The sequence below is a fragment of the Anopheles maculipalpis genome, chromosome 2RL (genome assembly GCF_943734695.1).
Source record: "Anopheles maculipalpis chromosome 2RL, idAnoMacuDA_375_x, whole genome shotgun sequence".
Classification (NCBI taxonomy): domain Eukaryota; kingdom Metazoa; phylum Arthropoda; class Insecta; order Diptera; family Culicidae; genus Anopheles; species Anopheles maculipalpis.
Window position 1 is genome coordinate 24596220 of NC_064871.1, and position 24614 is coordinate 24620833.

The 24614-nt window shown below is 42.5% G+C and overlaps 3 protein-coding genes across 4 annotated transcripts in view; 2 read left to right on the forward strand and 1 right to left on the reverse strand.

Moving 5' to 3' along the window:
* The window catches only part of LOC126559023 (glutathione S-transferase 1), a 435657-nt gene that overhangs the window by 395953 nt on the left and 15090 nt on the right, over nt 1–24614 (forward strand). The window lies entirely within an intron of this gene.
* Nucleotides 1–24614, forward strand: part of LOC126557342 (endoplasmic reticulum chaperone BiP) — a 205185-nt gene that overhangs the window by 106266 nt on the left and 74305 nt on the right. The window contains exon 1 of one of the 2 annotated variants that reach the window (XM_050213071.1): nt 23173–23187. The exons of the other annotated variant lie outside the window; for it this stretch is intronic. The gene's annotated coding sequence lies outside the window, so the exon portion shown is untranslated. Of the gene's footprint in view, nt 1–23172; nt 23188–24614 lie in introns of those variants that run through there. 2 annotated transcript variants of the gene reach the window in all.
* Nucleotides 19397–24614, reverse strand: part of LOC126565691 (polyhomeotic-proximal chromatin protein) — a 53131-nt gene continuing 47913 nt past the window's right edge. The window contains exons 7-8 of the mRNA XM_050222897.1: nt 20401–21168; nt 19397–20316 (exon numbers count right to left, since the gene is read on the reverse strand). Of these exons, the coding sequence (XP_050078854.1) occupies nt 19412–20316; nt 20401–21168 (1673 nt within the window). The 3' untranslated portion in view covers nt 19397–19411. The remainder of the gene's footprint in view (nt 20317–20400; nt 21169–24614) is intronic.

A 24614-nucleotide genomic window follows, 5' to 3' on the forward strand; every position in this document is an offset into this window, starting at 1 on the left:
TCTACATCGTACGTAACATCGATAAAAGGTTAAAATTTATCAATTACATTTAAATTGATGTTTATTATCCTTTTTTTCCACAGTACTAGAAAAATTCTCTCAATTCGATTTTGTTCTCCAAAAGGCAGTGGTTTTAGACAGCGGAAAGCAACTTTCATGCCGATCACGTTTCCAACTGTTTGTACAGTACCACTTTGTTTGCATTACGCTGATTCTTTTATTGGATTTGTTTTTTTTTTCGTTCGTACCCTTCCCTTCCAATAACTATGTATTTTATTTCGCCCACCAAACCGGCCCACGGTTGAAGAAAACGTACGGCGGCACATTTTAAGCAACTGGGTCAGCTTCCTTTGCGTTTGCGTTGCCTGGTAAACGGGTCAAAATCAACATCCAAAAAAATCTTCGCACTTGGTTTAGAAGTAAGCGAAAGAAAGTACAGAGTAGCAACTCCAGTACCACTTCAACAAATAAAACCCGCCGACCGTTCGTAGCTTGCGACGCCACTCCTTAACAGCATTAGCATCATCATCAACATCCCGTTTCGTCATACAAATAATATCTTGTTTTCATTTCTTTTTCTTGTTTAGTACATCATTTCCGAGGCGAGCCGGAAAATGAATCCGCCAACCATTATAAGGTAAAACGGACTGGCGAGCTTTTTTTCCGCGCTTTCCGCCCACCGATGTGGGTGGAAGGGACAGCAAATGTGTGCCGAGCAGCAAGAAGCAGTGCCCTAATGGCTCTTCGAGAGCTTCGAAGGCTCATTAGCATAACCAAGAACGTTGGCTGGATGGATGGGAAAATAGGCTAACATTTTTGCACCGTGTGCGCCACGTAATCATACGCGAGCGTAAAAGAAAATCCAAAACAAAAAAGGGCCTCCACCAAATCGGTGCTACTCACAAGCGTAAACAGAGTATTTAAAAAAAAAAAGCTCCCTCACTCATCTAAACACGATCAGCTGTGTCGAGCGTTTGCGATAGCGCCAAACGCCGGAAAAAGCCCCCTCAAACAAAGAGGCAAAAATTAATTCAACGCACAAAACAGGCATTGTCCAATAAAGCATCAGCACACTGGACTATCTCGGGTAACATCGGTAAATATGTTTAGCAGTGTTGCTAAAGTGTAAGCTGTCGCGAAAAAGCTTTCCCTTTTTTTTAAACTCCGGAAGCCGGAGTGGTCGCTTTTTTTTTCCTTTACACAAAATCAACCACACCAAATCGACTCGGAACAAAAGTGACCGAAAGCGTCACCAACTGCAACGTTGAAAGAGGTTTGCCAAGTGGGCGAAATCAACTCAGCAGCTTGCGGTCGCGCTCGGAAACGGAAGTGAGAAGTGAGAAAAGATATTGTTGCCTTCAGCAATAACGCGTCCGACGTCGACGACAGCGATTATCTGAGACAGATTATGATAATAGACAATTCCGTCCGCCAGCGGTACGGTCCGGCTAAAGGATCAGTTGTCGTCGATGGCTTGCGGGCTGTCGCAGGAAACAGTTTCTGTACGTTGCCTTTTGCTTCCTGCTTTGCTGCTGCGAAAGTAGAATTATGTCCTTGAGGGACGGATCTCATCGGTTTCCTCATTTCTTCTTTTTTTTTTTTTTAAACAAAATATTTTTTTCAGTCGCTTTGAAAGTAATAGGCATACAAAGGAAAATTAAAAGCTCTCAGTGTTCCATTGAAATTTATTTATAGGAATTTTAACTTGGAATAAAACACCTTTTATCTTTTTCTGAAGTACCTGGAAGGAGAAGGAATCTATAAATAGAGCGCACAATTCGTGTTTCAATATGAAGACTTGGTCTCACACAGGTAAAAGTATGGACAACTGTATTTTGCACAAATGGATGATAATTACCATCATTTATATCTTTCTCGCTTGCAGTAGAACGTTTTCCCAAACTAATGATTTAAGTTTCTTGCTGTCTGCTGCTGCGCATTCCCACCTGATTCCATCACAGCTTCGGGACTTGTGACTTTCCAAGTGAAAAACTTTCATGAATGAAACCTCTCAATTCGATGCTGCTGGTTCGTCAGCAGTCTGCAATTTTCCCACCGAAGCAATTAGCCCCGACCGTCCGCAAGAATGTCGAGAACGGAAAAACTTTTCCACCCAACCGTCCCGAACCTCTTAACGGAAGAAAAGATTCCATCAATGTCATGTTCGTGACGTCATTTGCTTGCCACAGACATTGCCCAATATTGCAACACATGATCGAGACTTTAATCCGCATCCTGCATTGTCTGGCGCTTTCTTTTAAAGGTTCTTGCCTTGCATTTTTTTGCCAACCACGACGTATCACGTTGACACCAAAGGCGAGGAATGTTTTGAGGTTCTTTAAATTCCTGTTTTCCTTCCATCCGGACATGGCAAACATGCGAAGCAGAACTAGCAAAAAAAAGGAACAAAACAAAACAAGAACTCTTCCATGAACTGGGGGGGGGGGTCTGGAGAAGCTCAGGAAAAAAAAGACCCCCCCAACCGCAAACCGGACACGCACCACCATTCACACCACCGGCGGCATTCTTTTGCCTGCCATTCCCATGCTGCTGCCAGTTGATGCACGAGTGCGTTTTCACGTGAGAAAAAGTAAAGGTCCAGTGCGGCGGTCCCTGGCGGTCCCGTACTAATCTGTGCAACTAAAATTGCGATGTTGCAATGTAGAAGAACGGATGATGAGGCTGGCTGATGACGGTGATGATGATGATGATGATGTGGGAAAATGTCGGAGCAGAATGCTAGACGATGATGATGGTCACTCTTGATGGCCTCTTCACATTCTCAATCAAATGCTGGTTGGCTGCCGGTTATCTTTTGATTATTGACATGCATATTCCACCATCACCTGACTGGCTAGACATGAAGCGGACAGCATTAAAAAAGCAGTAGACAACATGCAGAATGCCCGAATACATCAAATAGTCAGACGATGCTTCATCCACCAGACGGAGGAAAAAAAACAAGTTTCAATTTAAACTGAGGGCGAAAGGTTCATTCATTCACTGCAGGAGATGCATAATACTCTACACGATGTTTATAGCCTTGAAGCAGGTTATACTAAACATCTAAATCTTATTGAGATTTTCACCTTATAGCTGCACAATGATAGTAAATTGTACCTTACTTCAATAACACCCATCTTCGTTTTAAAAATCATCAAAAGATGTGACGTTTAAGGAAATATTCATGAAACAGGTTCCATTCAAATTTAAAGTATTTGCCATTTTTAGTCGAAAATTTTTTTTACATATTTGTGACTCGTTATTGCAGATGATCTGCATGTGATCCGTCAAGAAATAGGGAGCACAAGAATATACTTTTGCCACTGCACCATTAGGGGATCAAAATAGTGAACTTATTTTAAATTGCTGTGCTTCAATCAAATTCTTAAGCAAAAATACTCCAACGGCGTTCCTTTTGTTACCCAGCCAGCCCTTAAAATAATCCGCTTTAACATTATGTTTCGAATGTGAAGGCAAAAGTAGTATTCATGCAAGGCTCATGGCAAACAGAATTTCCACCATCAGATAGCCATCAGTACGTCATCAACATCGACCAACGTAGACGAATCTGTCTGTAGCGGACGGAAAATTGAAACCCAGCGGGAAAGCGAGCAATTAGCAAACGAATGTCTGCTTCAAGTGGACCACTAGCTCTGGTAATTGTTGCAAATTGAAGCGTTTCAATTGTTGAGAGAATTCCGCTGTTTCGTCTTTAGCAGGTCCTCCAACCATCGTCTCGATTTCAGACTTCATACACCACACGGCTCGTTTCATCTTTACTTCACCAGGCCTTAACGTTTATATGAACGTGTATTCTGATCACTTTCTCACGTCGGTTACCCAAAATCCTTGCTAACGTGTAGTTGTCTTCAAAGAAATTTGTAATGAGATGTCAATGTCTCCGTAATAAACAAAAAAAAAACAGCAACCATAAGCCTCACAAGGCTACCGAAACTGATGGTCAGCCATGGGCCACCAGTAGGACAATTAAAATGGTCCCAAAAACTTTTCACGCCCACCACCAAGCAGCAGGGAATTTCTTGTGCCACAAAACGGACGGTTAAAAGAAGCCGAGATCACTTAGCGTTTGAAAAATAGCTGGCGAAGCTGCATGTAATTACCGTTTTATTGAACATGGTCATTCGGTGGATGCAAAGCAGAAAGAAAAAAACCCACTTTAAGGTTATTTCAGTTGCATGCTTTAAACACCATTTACACGGTTCACAAGCAAGCTATTATTTGAGTCATTTATATTTCTCAAACTTTAATCGTGCAGAAATAATTCTGAAATGTATGACCCAGGTTCTGCAGACGTCTTTAGGGGAAGGCTATAATTTTTTTTTTCTAATTTGGACTTAATACTGCACAGAACAAAATTATAAAAGTACATAAATAACAAAGCCAAGTTACGATAAGCCTCATCAGACCACCACAACTTATCCTGCTTTCATGTCATGTCAAAAAATGTTTGGCATGTTCACTTTTTTTTTCTTGCTGCTAAAGAAAACTTTTGGCTAAAAATAAAACTTTCCTTTTCCCTTGCGACGGATAGCATCGCATCACGCAAGGCAGGCGCGTAATTGGAACAAGACAAAGAAGCAACTATTACAAACTATTACAACTAACTGCGCTTTCTTCGTTGCGACAACCATCATCAACCAAAAAACCACAGAGCGAAAGGATTCCTGAGCCAAGAATCATTTGGATACAAAATGGGGAGAAAACTTTCCCCGCCACGAAACTTATTCACTTCATGTATCAAACAACCGAACAAACCACATCGGGGGAGGGAAAGCACTAGCCACCCTCCGGTGGCTGCATGCATGCGAGGGAAGTGAGCCTTTCGAGACGTCCTCAGGTCACCAGACTTAACAAACCATGTCAAAAAAGTTGTAAACCATTCCTTGTCCATATATTGCGTTCTGCACCAACCCTCGGTAGTTTTTGTCTTGCTGTAATATTTCTTATGCCATTCACCCTTCCCTACTGAGCGCAACCATCCCAACCTTGCTGTGTTAAGGGGTGAAAATAGGGACACAGTTTGATAGGTTTCCGCATGAAAGGACAATAAATTCCTTCGACTGTTTGGGGGGAGGATACTGTGACGGAAACAGCAGAACATCGTTCATGCATATTATCCTAGCGAAAAAAAAAATGGAGGAATAAGAAAAAAGAATACCAGGCACCAAGGAACTCACGGAAAAATCAATTGACTCACCATTTATACAGAGACAAAAAAAAGATACCTCACACACACACACAAAATGGCATACGGAAAATATTTTATGCCACCCAACATATTTGAAGTAACTATTTATGAAAGACTGATCGATTATTCACGACTATTAGGGCGAGCATTGTAACTAAGCGGAAACTAAGCCAAATAGCTTTGTTTATGCTGTCATAATCGCGCTGCTTAGGGGTGGTGGTGTTTGATTGCGGTAGCTATAAACCATTATATTTCGGGTTGTTAGGTTTGATGTTTGTTTGCGGAGATAGTAGGACAGTAAATAATTCAATTACTTAGCGAAGCATGCAAATTTATGTTCAATTAAAATACATTTGTGCTCGTTTCATACCTCGTTTTTTTTTTCAAATTTGATCCAATTTAGTCGATTTTTCTGGATGATATTTGATATTTGATTTGTATCACTGCTTTCCGAACATTTGAACACATTTTTTTGTTGGTTGCACAACACCACAAAGCTTTAGTTGATCTTCTGAAATACGATCACGTATCATTCACATTATTTTCTTATTGTAGATTGATAAGCATTTTCACATATCTCGGTATCGTGTCACTTTTGTAGCATCAGCACCATGAGCTAATCACCTTACAAGCGGTCAAGCGAGAGATCACTGGCAGCTCCACAACATCTGGTACAGCATCATCACACATTAAACATATCTTCTTTGCAAAATCATAGCCCCACTTCTTCTCAATCTTTTTTTCCTTTACACTTCGTTTTATCGATCGCGATCGTTACACGTTACGCTTCAATCGCATCCGAAACACTTCTTTCTGCCGATTATTAACAAACTACAGGTAAGCTTCAGACAACTTACGAAGTGTAGAAGCAGTCAGCACCAACTGCCAGACTTGTTATCTTCCAACGAATCGAGCCCGGTGTGTGCACTTCTCCCAACTAATTGACTCCTTTGGATCATTTTCTTCGGGGCAGTTTCCAGCTTCCAACACTTCCTCGGATGCGTTCTTGCTTGATCGTACTGCTTTTGCCCAACCACACACATCCGCACACCATCGACTTATAATTCGATCACTGGACTCCGGAATCCTCATTAACGCCATCATCTGGAAGGCATTTTGGCTGCTACCGTTTGGGTTTGGTTCCGTTTTTTACTGGATCGGATTTATTTCTTCCACACCATATCGTATCACCCACCTTTGGAGCTCTGCTCTACTCACAACAAACCCAAATACCGAACGAAAAGATAATGTAAATCAGCACCGCACTAAACAGCGCAAAGCACAGCAGTACTAGAAACACCATCCTGATAGCGTTCGGTGGGGATCCTTGGTGAGGTTATCCACAGAACAGTACCGAATCGGGCAATTTCTAATCAAACACACAGCTTAGGCACCGTAGGTACATCGATACGCGCGTTTCGATTGCGAATGGTAGAACGATCTGCAGACTACTGAAGAATCGCTCACAAATTTTACACCACCTCACCCGGGGCAAAAGGTGGTTATTATTGCTGCGCCCCGGCAAGGAGTTCGTTGTTGAACCGGTGTCGTTTTGACATTTGACAGTTACTACGGCAACGCATCGTTTACTATTTTGTTGTTGGGGAGGGTTTGCTTTTCGTGTCAGAATACGCTAAACCTCACCGTACCAATTCGTAAACAAACTTCCCTTCCATTTTTGTGTACGTGTGTTTGTGTGACCCCACAAAAAAGGGCGGCCCGGGGGTTGAAGGTACAGGTTGCACAAGGGGGTTGCCCGATAAACAATTCAAAACTTCCAACAGTTGCCAACAAAACGTGGGGGAAAAGAATTATTGAGGTTAGTGTGAGGATGAGGCAAGCAGTTGCCACCTGCGCCTAAGGTGGAATCTCCCTCCAACAACTGCAAGAACAGGTAAGAAAGCGTAACAAGGAAAGGGTCCGGAATCCTTACAAACAGCTAGGAACGGAAGACACGGCCCAACATTACGGCATAGTTGAAAACATTAACGTATTTTTTTTTGTTCTTCTTCATGCACACACATACGCGCGTGTTTTTCGATATTCCAAGCGCACCCGAGCATGATTTCCTTCCGTTCTAGCACGGCTTCCTGCACATCCGGAGCATCGTTTTTTTTCGAAAATTAGCCTCTTGAAAGTAATTAAGAAATCACTGCCCAAAAAATGTACTGCATCCTTCAGAACCCGCACTCACTAACGTCATCTACTTCTCATCTAGTAACGATGCGTTGCCATAGTAACGTTGCTTGCGTCACAGATTTGATTGAACATGCGGTCTATCTCTCCGCATTGACAGTAACACTACCTGTAGAATTCGGAAAGCACAGCCACTATTAACCTTTGACCTCGGTCGTACAATACACCACCTTACAGGTGGTCATTAATTTTCCCACCCAAAACGGATCGTTCTTCACACGCGACACCCCTCCGATAATGTGCAGCAGATCGACGACGACGACGGTGCGTCTTTGTGAACTGCCTCCGCACAGTGTTGACTTGAAACTGACGGTAACCCTCGGCTAATGTTGGCCAAACACCGATCCCCACACAAACACACGCAGCGTTCCTTTGCTGCGTTCCTGCTCGTGTGTGCGCCTGCTAAAAACAATACGCTTCGGGTGTGTGCGCAAGTGGCTGTTATGTTGGTGCGTTTGGTCTCGCTGGCTTTAATTCCGCAGCACCCTCTTCCTTGGGGGGGTAAGGTGCCCTTTACACCCCCGTGTTGAGCCCTGATGCACATTCGGATCTTACGTCGTCTGTCTTGTGTGTGTGTGTGCGTGTTTTGTGGGGGATATTTGTTGCTGTTCCGGCGACGTTTGTTTTTCGTGTTTCATGCTCACTCTATCTCCACGTTTCGTTTGCTTTTCGCACTCTCTTTTCTCTCGTATTTTCTTCTCACCCTTTTTTCTCCTCTTTAGCTTTATTTTCTATGTTTCCATGTTTCTTTTTCTTTTCTTTACATACATATTAAGTGCATTTCTCTCGTCTTTCGCAACTCATCGTGTTTCTTTTCTCTTTTCTTTGCTACTCATTTTTCCCTCTTATACCGTTCTTATCTTTTCCTTCCGATCCGTTCTGCTTCATCGTGTTCGTTTACATCACGATCATCAAATTTTTCCCTTTTTCTCACCCTCATACACACTTTCTTTATTATGTTTTGTTTTGGTTTTCGTTTAGTTCTTGCTGCTTTGGCGATCATTTTCGACAAACCTCGAGCTCGCGTATACATTACATGCGTGTTCGGAATCTTATGTTTCTCGCCACTTCGCTGTTCTGCTAGGCAGTAGGCAATAATGTTCGTATACATATGCAGTTTTGTTTTGCTTTACAACCCCCCCCCCCCCCCCCACTTCCTCCTCCTTTATATCCCTTTCCTTCCTGACACCTATTTACGTTTTATGTTGTGTGTTTGCACTGTGTAATTTCAACAGTTAAACATGCACACCATCATAAAGCAGTCAGACTAGACGATCGTGGCTTCGTGTGCTCCAGTATTTGGTGTTAGGGTTCTTTCAACCTGCAGCACTGACCCCGTCTAGCGTGCACTTGACACACCGGCTAGGGGTGCAGTTTATTAAATTTTTAACCCTCTTTTTCTCTCTCGTCTCGGTGTCTTTTATCAATTTGCTTTTACCGTAATTTTCATAGATTTTTCACCCTTTATGACAACCCTTAAAACGCACATAATCTTCTTACCGTTGATTGCATGATCCACCGATCAACCCATCTCATGGGTGGCCGCCAGAATAATGTCACAGTAGCAGAAGCATCACTACCGAGCTCGCTTTAGGCAAAAAGAACCGCTACTCCTCTGGCCATCTATCTGTCAGATCGTGCCAGTGTGAAATTAGATCATTTTTTCCTGATTACTATTTATGACCACCAAGATCACCAGAAAGGCCACCAAAATTAAGGTTTTCATTTTAATGGCAACTAGAGGGCAATTTGGGGGAAAGCAATGCTGGATAAAGGGCTGAATGAAAAGCTCTACTGAGCTGTTTATTTTCTTTTTCCAGTTATTTTGAAAATATTGCTGCTATTTTAAATTCGTTTTTTTGTGCTTCTTTGATACAAATTTTAACTTGTTTTCGTAAGAAAAAATTTGTATTTTCTGGAACAAAGTAAACTCCGTAAGCTTAAAATCGTGTCCAAAGTGTAAAGCAACACGATCATTTTTCTTTCCTCAAGGCTTTCAAATTAACTCCATATAAGATGGATTCGTGTGTAACGCAGTGGACAACAACCGCATCTACGCGAAAGTTCACTCTTTTACAATTTATCATTCATAGATCAGCATCAAACAGAAAGCCAGCTTAAATGTGTTACTCGAGCTCCATTTAAAATGCGTTACCACATTGTACATCGCTTTCCACGGTTTGTCCTATCTTTGTTGGCAGATGCGGGCGGACTGTTTTTACTTTTTGGGCAATAACTCTAAAGATCACAGCCAAGAGCTGCATTTTGAGTGGGTGTAAAGAGCTATTCCACCACCAGTCTGGTATTTCCTTTTCCACATTCGACCGCAAGCAGGCACGACACACTCTAAAGCGAAAAATAATTATTATTTTTACATTTAAACACACCCCGCAGCAGGTCCCTTCGTGCGCTCGGGCCTAAGAAGGCATTCTCTGCAGCATTAAATCTGACCTCCCGGTGTGTGTGTGTGCAAAACCAACAATTATGGTTGGACCTTCCATGAGCTTCGACCGCACCGCACGAGAGGATCGTTTTGATGAATTGTACAGAATGATGTGAAAATTTGACAAACCAACCATAGGAACATTAAACTTTCTATGTATTTGGTTTTGTTGTGGATTTTTCTGTTGGTTTTTTATGTTTCTATCTCACCAAAAGCTCAATCGCGTCGACGTAGGTCATCTAGTGGCTAACATTTTTCTTTACAATTTCTCACCATTGAGCCGCTGTAGAAGATCCTAATCTATGTGCAGATCAACAAGTCTCTCTCTCCCTGTGTGTCTGTCTTTTTTTAAGAGACTCAAACATCAGTTTGAACATGTTTAAACCCAACCAAAATGATACACCAAAAAACCCCCTAGACAAAATCTCGATCATATCTGATTGATAGTCATGGCCTGCTATCGTTTCATCAGTAGCTTCAACTTTCGATCCACCACTCCCGGCTCATTAAGCGTGCGAAACTTTAGTCTCCACCGAACGCAACCCACCTATCGCGCCGGTTCATAATTGAGTTTTAACATGTTTACAAGTCCAGCAGCCAGTCGTGCCGGGCAGGCACGCACACGCGACGAACGGGTTCTGCAACCCAGCAGGGAAATAAAAACGTGATCCGTTACTGGGTTCGGCTGTTGTTTTGTTACAACATCGTAATTTAAGCTTATGGTGCCTTTATGCATACCGCACAAACAATCAATGCTCTTTCTCCACAGGAGCCTCAGAATGCCAGAATGGGTCACGTTTGCGGGTGGGCATACGAATGCAATTTTGCTGGAAACGCATCCACACTGGTGGCCGGAATACCAAAAGCACAGTATCAATATTGCACCGATTCGCTCGACTCGTATGTAAAAGCCGTCTGGGTGTGTATGGGATGTTTATTTTAAACCCAGAAATGATGATCACCGACCGGCATGCCAATCTCCATCAAATGTCAGGAATTATTAAGGTTGTTTTTAATTCATTTTTAATGTACCGGCAGCACTTGATTGAGCGGGCTGTTTGGTGGGCTGTTAATCGTACGGTACAATCCCTTTTTTGAGTACAAGTTTGTTTCTGTTTGGCATGCCTGTGACATTGAAGCATATTTTTTTTTTAATTTTTTTTTTATAAAATTAAGTCTTTTTTTGTCAATAAAAAACAACAAGAGCATACAAACAGATTTGTTCAGATTCAAAAAATTCTATAAACGTTTTTATAATTTGGTTCACAATTTCTTGGCATTTATCAAAACATTAATTACGGTAGTTAAATTAATATTGTACATTAAGAAGCAGTGATTTTGAGATAGAAACCAACCAAAAATTCAATTTTGTCAAAAATGTTAAATGACCTATAATTCACAGGATGACTTCAAAATATTTAATTTTTTAAATATTGGAATTCAACCATCCAACCAACCAACTGTGCCTCCTTTACTAGGGTTTGTTAAGCATCTAATGGTTTACTAAAAATTTGCCATTCCATTAGTCGAAACGGTCCAGTTTCAATGAGACTTTTTACTTAAAAGCTCTCTCCGGGGAACCGGAAAATGCTGCCACATCGCCAATAGTACCTTTACTCACATAATACAGACTAAATACAAACATTTTCATCATATCTTTACAGACGGCTCCGTTCATCTGGACTCAGCCGGCTGTGGGATCCACTCCACCACGGACAACTGCGCTATCAAACTTCCTAATCACACCTCCATCTTTTCCGCCGAAGCAATAGCAATTCAACTAGCCGCCGACGAAGGACTAAAGGCTGACCGACCGAACGTCATCTTAAGCGACAGTGCCAGTGTTCTGGCTGCCCTGGAACACGGCACCTCCAAAGACCCCTCACATCCAGCTCCTAGACTCCATACCTGACATCCCCGACAATCGTTTTCTGTTGGATTCCGGGTCATTCCGAAAACAACGGAAAGTTTCTAGTTTTTCACGTATCAAACTATCAGTAATAAAAATTGGAATTTGGAATGTTTATAGCAACCCAAAATATCCTTGTGGTATGTTTTTAATAGACAACAAGTCTTATGGATCAAATGTATCGAGAAAAAAGTGAATTATTCTCATAAATAGGTAAAAGCTTCTTGTGGTGGAATGGTTCTATGAGCTGTACTAAGAGCTGTTTCGGCGTGGTAAACCTTTGAATGAATATCTTATATTTTGTGGAAGGATAAACGAATCACGATTCCATTATGTAATCATTACTTGCCATCAGGGTCCCCCTAGACGATAAGTTAACATTCAGCGAGCACATCAACTGTACTATATTAGGTATTAGAAAAGTGATCCACTTTGTTTCAATTGTATGGTGCCCGACCAGTCAGACTTGGAGCTCGTAGCGTCTAGCTGTTAAACTTCTATTAGGAAGATCGTCCAGTGTTCCTCTCTCATACCCTGTACGCTATCGACTAATATCTCTTATCTCTCCCTAAAAGATCGTTCTTCTCCCAACCATCATTCGCCTCAACTTTTATCAAAAATTCCTCTCCATAGCGTGTTCTACGGCAAAGGGATTTGTGGGCTATCCCTTCAAGACGAACGGTGTATGGTTCAAGTGATCCTCGGCTGCAATGTTTGCCGGCGTTTAACAATGCTTCACACCTGTTTGAATTCCATCTTTCTCCTCAGTACTTTCAACACCTGTAATTCCTTGATCTTCTCCTGCAATTCCTTAATACGTTCTTTTCACCATCATCTTAATGTTTTTCCTCTTGCTCACTGTTCTACTTTCTCTAGTTTAGCCTAGAATACGTTGGCTGAGACACGTGATGAGGATGCCAGACTCATGCCATACCTGGTGCTCGTCAATTGCCCGTTCGGCAGGAGGCGTAGAGGAGCACAGCGAGCTCGTTGGCTGGATCAAGCGGAGTCTAACCTGTTGGATATCAGATGCAGCCGTGGATTGAGGACTATAGCCAAAACGGAGATTCCTGGAAACGGATTGGAAACCTGGCCATGTCTACGCGACGTGCTCAACCCTGAGCAGGACAAGAAAAAAGAAAAAAATAAATTATTTAATTAATAAATTACCTTTATTTCGATTGCTTCATATGAAGTTGATTTGATATAATCTTAATCAACGATAGCGTTCAGGGCTATCGTTAAACATAAAGTTCACTTAACGTGGTTCATTTGGCAATTCTTTATCGTTTTGGCTCTTTAGCTCTTTTATAGTTCGAAGCCATGACGAAACGAATTAAATTAAAATGTTTGACTCAAAGTAAGAAGAGAGAAAACTCTTTTTTCATAGCGGCTCGCAACTATGAAAACTAGGATCATTCAACACGTGTAACAATTCTGAATAGTTTCTGACCGATTCAATCTTTACACCACACTTTCCAGTTGAGTGCAATGTCTTGTCTGTGCAGTAAATCTTTTAAAAAGGTGACAAAATCTTCACCTGACTCTAAAACAATTATTTTTGGGGAAATAAAGCTAATTCGGTGGACGAACTTCAGACGGCAAGACCTCGAATCGAATCCCATGTGGATCGTTCCTCCGCAGTGACGACTGGATATGCAATGGAATGGCCAGCCGATCTTTGAGGTTGTTATGCCAAGAAGAAGTCAGGATAAATTCATTCAAGGCACGAAAAAGTGTCAATTTCCTACCCTTGTTTGATTTATGAAAGATTTGATAACTCCTTAGCTGTACGCTATTCGACGTAGCGCATGCTATTGGAAAGCCTTTACAATAAACATATTTTTCTAGCTCCAAGTTTCGCTACAATACAGAACATATTTACTTCCAATAAACCAACAAAAAAAAAACTACTCCAAGAACTTGTCTTGACAAGCCCATTCCTCATCCAACTTTACGCGCACGTTCTTGCCTAACTTTTCGCCTATTTTGACCTGTGTCTTCCGGTTGCCTTTTATTTATCACACTCATTTCCTCCGGGGGGTCATTGATCTTTGAGGCCGGCAAAAAATGGCCCATGTCCGCTGTTCCACCCAACGTTATCATCTCGCGCAATCAATCATCTCCCACTCGCTGGGCTGGGGTTCAATCGCATCCCCTAGAAACACGAAACCAATGCTCAGGAACAATGCTCCCCAATCCTAAACAACAGGGAGCATTGCAGGGTGCTGTGTGTGAACAAAAACACATCATTTATAGCCCTGCCAGTGCAATTTTATCCACCCGGTTGCCACAATCACGGCCTGGGATTTGGAATTCGGACAAATTCACACAGGAACGAACTGGCGGAGAGTTCTGCTCTGGTGTAGAGCCTCCACCAGGGCAGTGTTGGGTTTCGTTTTCCCGCATGCAAAAGTAGTCGGTACAGCCTGCTGTACGTGATCTGCACCGCCCGTTTACACTGAGCCAACCGCAAAACCGCAACCAGAAAGGAAGGAAATAAATGTCCGCTTCCTATCGCGCCGTGTCGTTCCTTTCAATCCTTGTCCTGAGCTGTTTTAGTGCCAATTTTCGGGCCCCACCGGACACCACCATCATCATGCCCGTAACATCCGTTGTTTCTCAGCATAAACAAGAGTGCTACAAATTAACGAAGGAACGAACGAACTCTTCCGCTGGGAAGGAATTGGGGTTTGCACCTTTGCATCGAAATAGGCTGTCGGGTTTTGGCAATATTTGTAAGTCACACGATTAGCAAGATTTAAATTAGCCTGAGCAGCAGGAAGGCCTAGGGTTAAGGCAAACTTAACTCCATCCCAAATACTGTGGCTCAATGGTTATTAACCCTTTTTTTAGAATCGAAATTGAAAAGGATTCGTAAAGCATGGCATTTAAATGGGTAATGGTTTTAGTCCCTTTTTGTTGGCCCTAAAGTTTCTAAAGGAGTATTTTTCGGTTCGGAAATTTGTTTCATTCCTCTTCTCAATGCAAAAACCATTTTACCGCAACAAAAACTAACAACTCAAAATGGGGGAAAAGGAAAGCTTTATGGACACACTTTTTTTCACCGGATCTTGGCGAACACTGACCAACGGAAGATTAGAAACACAGATCTTCCCAGAACTCCTACAGCTTACACCCGCAGCTCAGCCATTCGATGCTAATCAAGACACATTTTGCCTCTTTTTGCTGTGTCAAACGCGCACCAATTATTACCGCCCCACAGCTGGGTTCTTGACTGGTTCGCATGTCCACCGGTCAACGGATCCTACCGTGGAAGCCAACTCAATCCCCAGAACCGAGCTCGGTGTCGATTGCACCACCCCCCCTACACACTCACACAACATACTTTAACGATTCCGACCCGTTCCGCCTGGTTGCACAATTCCCAAACCCCTACCACTACATCCCTTACAGATCGTTGGACTCGTTTGGGTTTTGCCGTGTTGCTTCTTGGTGGCCTGTGTGTGTGTGTGACCCTCCGATGACCCGACGATGACGACGCTCGCCTGTTGCACGCGAACATAATACTAGAAGATGCGCCACTCGAAAGCCCATAACCATTCGTCGTGGGTAAGTCAGAAGCCTAGCAGGCTTCAGTACACCTAACATTTGGCTTCACCACAGCAAAACACACCGAGTTCTCACATGTTAACGATTACGCGTTTTAGGCGCGCGGTTTTCCTTCAGGTGTCATCACTAACCTGTCGCACCGGTGGACAATATTTGCGTAATCAACGGTCATTAGTGTGCTAGTGGACACAGGGAAGACATTAAGCGAAGTAGTGTGTTTGTCGGTTTTGTAAAACGTTTTGCACCAATGCTGTGCTGTCGCAGTGTTAAAGGTGGATGATTTGTACGGGGAATTGCTTAAAAAATGACATAAATGATTAACTGCGAAACGATTTCGTTGGATGTTAGAGTCCATTGTTTTAAGAAAAAAAACTTGATTTGGTAATTGCAGTATAACGAAGCGGTGAGTCTTGAAATGAGGATGGCGCATAATGTTCGATTGTCACAATTTGACGAAAAAAGAGAGAAAAAAAAACAGGAAATAACATAAACATATAAACATTTAAAAACTAAGCATGGATAAATGAGATAAGAACAACAGCGTATCATCTCTTCCTATCGGGAAAAAGAAGAACGAACAATGAAATCATACAAATAATGAACAAATAAAAAAAACAAGAAATAATGCGAACAACTCTAAACACATCACGCACACACTCAATTTCTTGGTAGATAATACAATAATAAGCATGCCCTATTTTTCGTGAAATGTATTTTTTTTTTATTCTAATAAAAACAAACAAAAATGCTAATACTGCCATAAAGTCAGTGCAAATTTTATAAATTTATAAAAGTATGTAAGAAAGGTGTGACAATACGGCGCAAGTCGTCATACTTAAAATAAATAAATTAATAAATTGTAACAAAAGCTCTAAAGACACATAAGAAATTTAAGGACAGTTTAAAACGGCTCAGAATAAAAACAGAAACAATAAATTTGACAAGCGGCGCTGACAATACGGCACTGGACCGTCATAATTAATTATAAATAAATAAATAAATAAACAATAAATTTGAAAAAATTAAACCGAGTTCTTTCAGCAAACCGTTTTTGAGATGCTGAAGGACGGCCCTGACGAGTCCTTCACCTGTTTCCCTGCTAACCTGTTTTCCTGTCCTGCTCACTTTTTGTCTTTTTACAATAAAATAAAAACTGAAAGAGTGCGACAAATATGATGATCTAGTTGAAGTTGAAGGGAATAAATTTAAAAGTGTTTCTATGTTTTTATTCATATTTTTAAAACACGCTGTTAACATGTTTTTAGCACCTCAGAAATTTCAGAATGTTTGTATCTTAACTTTAAACTAATATTTGAAAATAATTTACTTGGAAGTCAGTACAAGTAATTATGTAAAATTCGTATCGAATAAAAACGGATCTTGCAAGTAGTATTGAAGCATCAAAAATACATGGGAAACTGTCAAAAACTTGATAGACGAAAAACAAAAAAACGTCGGAAAAACCACGGGAAAACATAAAAATTTTACGGACCATTATTATTACCCTATCTGATATCGATTAACTTTGATTCATGGTTGGAACTTCGATTTCAACATAGCTTCTCTTTTAGGTCTAGAGAATTGGATTGGTCTCATCATCATCATGTTGGCCTACTCTTTTAAAGAGCACGCCGCCGCTCTTTTAAAGAGCACACGGCTCGGTCAACAATAGATCTCCAGGAAGCTCGATCCCTGGCTACAGCTTCTCATCCATGTAGGCACCCGATCTACGACAGATCTCTTTTCACCTGATCCAGCCAACGAACTCGCTGGGCTTCCCGACGCCTCGTGCCGTACTGGGGGTCGCTGACGAATACCTTGTTGGCGGGGCATGAGGCTGGCATCCACATGGCATGCCTCAGCCATCGTATCCTACCGGTCTTTACCACCGTCAGGATGTCCGGTTCTTCGTATAGCTCAGCAAGCTCGTGGTTCATCCTTCTCCTCCACACTCGATGCTCGAATACACCGCCAAAGATGGTCCGGAGGATGCGACGCTTAAACACGCCAAGAGCGTTTGCATCCTCCGCTCGGATGGTCCAAGACTCGTGGCCATATAGGACCATCGGGTGAACCACCGATATATCTCACATTTCGTGCGATCTCGAAGTCTTCTGGATCTCAGCAGACGGTGAAGGCCGTAGTAGACACGATTCCCCTGCACAATGCGTCTCCGGATTTCGCTGCAGACATCGTTATCCGAAGTTACAACAGTCCCAAGATAGCAGAACTCCTCTACTACCTCGAGGTTGTCGCCGTCGACTAACACACTACTTCCCACTCGGGCTCTATCGCGATCAGAGCCTCCGGCAATTTCGTCTTCGTCGCATAGATCATCAATCTAATTCATACTGCTTAACGTTTTGGTTAGGTGTACGCCTCACACACCTTCACTGTCGTCTTGCCAACGATATTAATATCATCCGTGAAGCCAAGAAATTGAAGAGATGGGTAGAGAATCGTGCTACGGATGTCGTTGTCTAGCCCCGCGCTTCGTATGACACCTTCCAATGCTATATTGAACAGTATTGGTCTCATTCGTAATCAAAATTATGGCATAGCAATGTAGTAAAAACTTTTTCTTCTGCTTTGGCACTATATTAAATCAAGATGCCTTGGACGGATATGTATGGCTTTCATTGATTTGGTTTTACCCGTTGCTGCAGGATCGAAAGTCCTGGGTACGGCGAGACGGGACACGATATCCGCTTCAACCGTATGAATCTACACCCTCCGCCACTACCATCGGAATCGCCCCGAACGATAATACAACCCGACAAACAAAGTACTGTGCTACTTCAGTTGCACTACAGTGGTAGTACTGATAACAATAACCTAAGAAAACAAGGAAAAAAATGCAACGGTATGTGGTAAAAATAAGATCGATTCATAAATCTTGCTCTTGCTTTGGTTCAGAAAATTACCTCAATGAAACTAAACTTGATTAAATAAAACGAAATCTTCTAAGCAATCAACCAAGTTCTGCTTCAAAAAAGAACATCTTCCGCACACCTTTTTGGCACCGAACGCAACGATACAGTTTCTTTCTTTCGATTCAATCAATCTACTACGAAAAAGGCAAATTAAAACAATTATTTAAAAATTTTCTTACACATGTACTTTATCTCCATTTTTATCAAATAGAAAATACACTGTCCAAAAGGAATTTCTGTTTTCGCGCACTCTTTCCCCCTTTACTCACACAATACACGGTAGAGTGTTTACACGCTATTTAGTAATTTACATGCCCGAATAGTTGATAAATACACAGGCACTGCCACACTACGCTGCCTAGTTTTACCTCGTATAAACACACGCACGTTAATTACACTTTACAAACCCTAGTGAAGGGATGTGTGTCTCTGTCTCCAGTTCCCTTATAAATTTTACTCTTATAAATGTACGTGTGTTTCGTTAGTAAAAGCAGTTATGTTCATTTTCAATTTCATTGCTTCAATTACCGTATACTGATAATTATTTCTCTACTTCCAGCCATGTTTGTCATACTAATTCTAACTTCCTTTTCGTGCAAATTTTCGAATGCGTACGATAAGGACTGGCGACTGTTTTTGGGTTGTTTGTTTTGTTTCTCTATATAGTTCTTCTTGGCATATTTACATTTTAGCTTCACAATGTAAAATTTTCTTCGAAATTCAGTTTTTACTGATAGAAATCTAATGGTTTCCTAATGCTATTCTACTAACATAAAATGCTAAACGTTTTCGCGATACTGCTTATTTTGCCACCTGTACTGTAACTGCTAAGAAGCAAGATCTAATCAGTTCTATAAAAAAAGGATAGATACAAACATACATATGTATCGTAACGTAACAACGAAGTATGAAGAAAAATAATGATGGGTAAAATAAATTAAGTGTGTTTTGCTTTTCCAATGCTTGTGATTACAATGCTTGCACTATCTCTATTTTTCCACGATTCATATGCTCCTATAACTGTACTGTACTTCGAGCAGAAGCATACGTACTTACAATACAGAAGAATCATGAGCTATATTTACATTTTCCAACGATGCTACGAGAAAGACTTTACCAACAAGAGAGAGAGAGAGCGAGAGAGCTTACTGCGCGGGTTGTTGTCCTTCGGCTGGGGCAACGGTTGCCTTCATGAGATTTACTCGCGCCACAATCTTCAGTGCCGGGCCAAGCTTCATATCCATCGTGCTGACGAGATGGTTCTCTTTCAACAGCAGCAACGCCTGACCATCGATCTCCTGATTGACAAAGTCTTCCGCATAGTCTGCACACCCAGGAAGCCCCCGAATGAATTCGTACACGTCCTGAACCGTCCAGCGCAGTATCGAGGAGGCTTCCTCGCTATTGGCAGCAGCAGCTGCGGCGGCCGCAGCAGCAGCCGCAACGGCCACCGGTGTCGCTGGTGAGGCGGGTACATCCGCTATCAGCATTCCCGAAGGTGGTTGCGTTGCTGGTTGAAGCAGACCCTGTTGCTGCTGCTGCTGCTGCTGAAGTTGCAGTAGCTGCTGTTGTTGTTGTTGCTGCTGTTGTGCGAGAGAGGCAGCCTGCATCTGTGGATCCACATCCATCTTAATGGTGGGTAGGACTCCACCAAGGGTTGGATTTATCATCGCTGGTGACGCCAACGCTCCGAGTGGAAGTGTTCCGAGCGAAGGATCAACAACACCCGTCACTGCAACGCCCGCTGGAGTGGATGGAGCGCTAAGCATACCGTTCATGGAGCCAACGATTGAACCGTCGACCGGGGCCGACGCTACAGATGGTGGAGTCGTTGGAGTAGGAGTGGAATTACTAGTTCCATTCTGTACCGGAGTTGATAACTGATCCGGTGAGCCTTGCTTGGCAGAACGTGCACAGGACGCACTGCAGAAGCGTTTCTTCTTCATTTTGGTGCGCATTTCCGCCTTACCACAGACCTCACAGTTGCCCATATCACTGGTTTGATTGGATGGCGACAGTGGACTGTTTGCTTCCGTTGTGGACCGTTTTTCTGTTGAAGAGTAACATGAAAAATCATCAATTAGACAAATCAATTCCAAGATTCAAAATTTCCTACCAAACACGCGATACTTACTCGGTGGTTCATCGGAGCTGTCCCGCTCTGGGTATCGTTGCCGCTGTACGGCAAACGGCTCATTCGCTTCCTGTATCACGAAACCCTCGATCACGTGCGTCAGCACATTCGGTTTGATCGTTGCCTTTGGAATTCCACCCTTATCGGCGCTGCTGGCCGTCTTCGGTGGCAAACCGCCGCTCGATCCAGTCGAAGAGGTTGTAACACAGGACGTTGCAATCGTGCCGGAAGATGACACGCTTCCGTTGGTAGAGAGCAACCCATTGGGACCGATATTGCTGACCGGGATTGCCGATGTGCCCGTTACCGTAGCGATCGCTGTCGTAGGCACTGTGGATGTCGTAGAGCTAGTGGTGGTGCTCGATGTACCCATCGTCGTCATTGTTGTTGTTGTGGTGGAGGCGGACACCGTAGACGATGCTGTCACCGTAAAGTCTTTTGTCGTATCATCTGTTGAGCTTGTTGTTGTTGTTGTTGTTGTTGGTGTTGCAGTAACCGGTGTCGTTGTTGCGTTTTGCGTAGCACTGCTACTCACGGTGGTTGTAACGGATGTAGGGGACACAGAGGCAGAAAGTACCGAAGGTACGGATACTGCTGAAGCGAGTGATGACAGAGGAGACGATGCATCGGGCGTACTGCTCGATCCGTTTGAATTGGACACCATTGTTCCGGTGCCTGGGGCGGGTGTGGTGTCCATCGGTGTACCAGCGGTACCGTTCATTTGCGCATCGGAACTGCTATCCGTGGCCGTCGTTGACTGATCCAAATCTAAAAAAAAGAGACAGAAAAGATTATGAAATTAAGTATTATTACACAATTATTGTGGCTTGAGCTTATTTTATTTTTATTAACTCATTCACACTAATGTATCTGAGCTAACAGGCTGACGGATGAATAAGTTTCGTTCCACGAATTTCATCATAAGTTGCACAAGAAAACTATTTACAGCTAATTTAGATCTTAATCTGTGTTTATTCAAAATGCTGCCAGTTATAGCTTTAACTTTTTGCACACCTAAACGCACTTAACATTGCTAATCACATGTTCAACTTTTACAACCGATTAAAATGCCCATTAAATCTACATCGGTTAGATCTGAAAAAATCATTGTGCATTTATAATGTCAGAATGTATCATGAAACACCGAAAAATTTGCCATAGGTAATTGTTAGAAAACGGAGCGCAGCTTCTTTTGCTTTGCCTATTTTCATGACTCAAGTTAACCAACAAATTTGGCCGCGATTATAGTAGAATTTAGCTCGTTACTAACACGATTTTGATTCGCTACTGATCAGTCGCTTCCTACAACTGATCGCAGGGCAGACTTGTCCAGCCCTTTTACGATTCTTCTTCTTTATCTTTTGTCCTCTTCGCTTCTCCTATTCGCCTTCAAACTGACAGGACGTTGGGAACCATATAAAAGTTGACTATACTAATGCTGCGTTCCATCCCCATTTAGCTGTACGATCATCAGCTTGAATCAGAGATAATCACAGTTTAATTTATTACTTACTACCGTTTTATATTTTTGGACAAATACTTTTCAGTTGATCTTTGTCCTGATTTTTTTTTTTGTAAAAACGGCCATACTTTATAGTAACCTTTGTCCTGATAACATTTGAAGTAATCATTGACAAAATGGCTGCTTGCAAATACAGGAAAACTCAGGTTTTTATTACATTTTTCAGATCCTTTTTGAGTATTTTGAGTTGCTTGGATGTTGACTTTTAACTGGATTTAATGCAAATTTATCTCATTTACTGGCTGCGAAATCAAATCAAATCCGATTGCGGATCATGGCCACATGGCAAGCAATAGATTCTTGGATTCAAGCTATATGGAAGGTACCGGAACTGGAATAATCCTTCATATCCTGATTGTCCATGGTGACGCATTGCATTTTTTTTTTTTTTACTTCACAAGCATTTTGGACACTTCTACCAGGAACATTCTAACGGTATATTCTACACCACCGCCACGCTCCCAAAACACCAAGATTTTAGGTCAATTAACACTACACTAGCCATGCCAACCCAATACTATTGACACAACGGTTTGGAATTGATCTACACGAACAACTTCTCCCTCATCATTCGGCCCATGCAACGCGGTGTTTTCCGGCAAAGTGTCCGAATACTTTGTAGAGTTGTTTTATGCTTTGAAAAATCAAAACATTTAACCTGCACACACATACACACAATAGTCGCACACAAATGCTATTAAAAAATGCGACGAAGCAACCCTAGCACCACCGTTTTGATTGTTTACTGACGTCACATTGCTCTCTCGAGAGGGTTGAGTTTATGTTATGCTTTTTTTTTACACAAACTTTCAATAATGCTTTTCATCCAAAAGCAGGTAATGCAGAACCCCCTACCAACTGATATCAACTGTCAACGGCACACACTGCAACTATGATTCATTCTTTTCTATTCCCTTTAAACTCGCGCTAACTCGCGCTCTATACCAACACGTGCTGTAGTGGTAGGGAGCACCAAGTTCACCCAACAATCCACCTCCTCCCATTTAACTGTGCAAAAACACACACACACACACTCTCTCTCACACACACACGCACGCAGCATAGATGGGATTGGTAGTAGTAGCGTGATGCACTACCAACATACATTTTCCATGCTCTCTGCACATACACACATACGCTACTCCACGAAAACACTATGCAGGACCTGCTTTCCACTACTGGCGCTCTCTACACGTACTGCTCTCAATATATCGATCACTGTGTCATTCGATGCAACACAACATCAACCGGCAACAAAACACGGGGTGGCCTTGAAATCCATGCACACGCGCTGCCTAACGACTCACGGCGTACTAATACGTTTCCACGCACGAAGTTTAAAAAGGATACAGCAGTACACACGTTACGTTAGGGGCTTTTCCGTGTGCTGTGTCCCTATGAATGAGCTACACTAGCGGGTTACAGTCACCCATCTTTGACGTCAACGATAACAAAACACACCATTCGTATATATACAGGCCCATATCTAAATCCTTCTCGATCACAAACAATCACCACAATATTGTGACACAGATAACAACAACAACAAAAAGTGCGTTCCAGCTACTGCCGCACAATACGCGAACAACACGCAAACAACACTGGCCACTCGCGTACTACTGACGCTCTCTTGCCGATTCCAGCGAATGTCAAGTTCAACAAGCGCCAACGAACGCAAACGCAACCAACACACAGCAGAGCACGCCGGTATCGGCCCACTTTGTATGGCTGAGTGCTTGTGTGTGTGCATGGGCCGCACTCGACACTCACCAACCAGCCACCCCAATTCCCCCCACAGCCCTTTCGCAATTGCAAACCCCCCCACCCGCTTGGATTCGCACCAATGTTTTCGCATTTGCACGTTTGTCTAATCCGCGTGACCGAGACAACTGCTCCCATGCGGCATACTGTGTTAGCCACCCAAAAGAAAAAAAGGGTTACAAACGATGCTGGGAGAAGATCGGCACAGTTTACTGATCGTGGAGCTAGCATGTCTTGCATGATGAATGATCGCCAAATTGATGATCGATTTTTAAGGTGTGAAAAGATCACGGCTATGAAAATTTTAGACCAGGTAGGATAGTAATGATCATTGCGAAATACACGATCACGTGTCGATAGCAAAATTTAGATTTCCAGCATCAACAACACAGAGAGGTTGATGATTTGCCAATGATATTTTAGGGCCCGCAATAGGTCTGACCACTCAGTGACGTCTTCCTCATCAATTCACTCTTCCTGCCATTCGCACTCGCGTGCCGATGTATGGTGAGGGATGTGCTGATGAGACAGCGAATAATTATTCACACTTGAAAGCCGCTACTACTACGAATGGTGCCGGTACACAGGCCGGTTTAAATTCTGTACCGTCCCACCTTGTTCTCTTCTTCTCAATGCAATTCACGGTTCCAGGGAGCTTTTCCGGGAGTTCATCGTACTCATACCACCACGCACAGACGTGTGGTATGTTTGAGTGCGAATTAGAAAAATTAGTTTGCGAAATTCAACCGTTGCCGTTTCCCTATTCTGCTTATACAGCGTGCATGAAAAACTAATGCGTAGAATGCTTAATTTTTTTTTATAGCGCTTCAACTTCCTACAGGTTACGAATCAACTACAGGGTTTACCACTCCAAAGAATAAGGATTAGAATCGCTTGAACAATGCAAAATGCAAGATGCACAACATTTCCC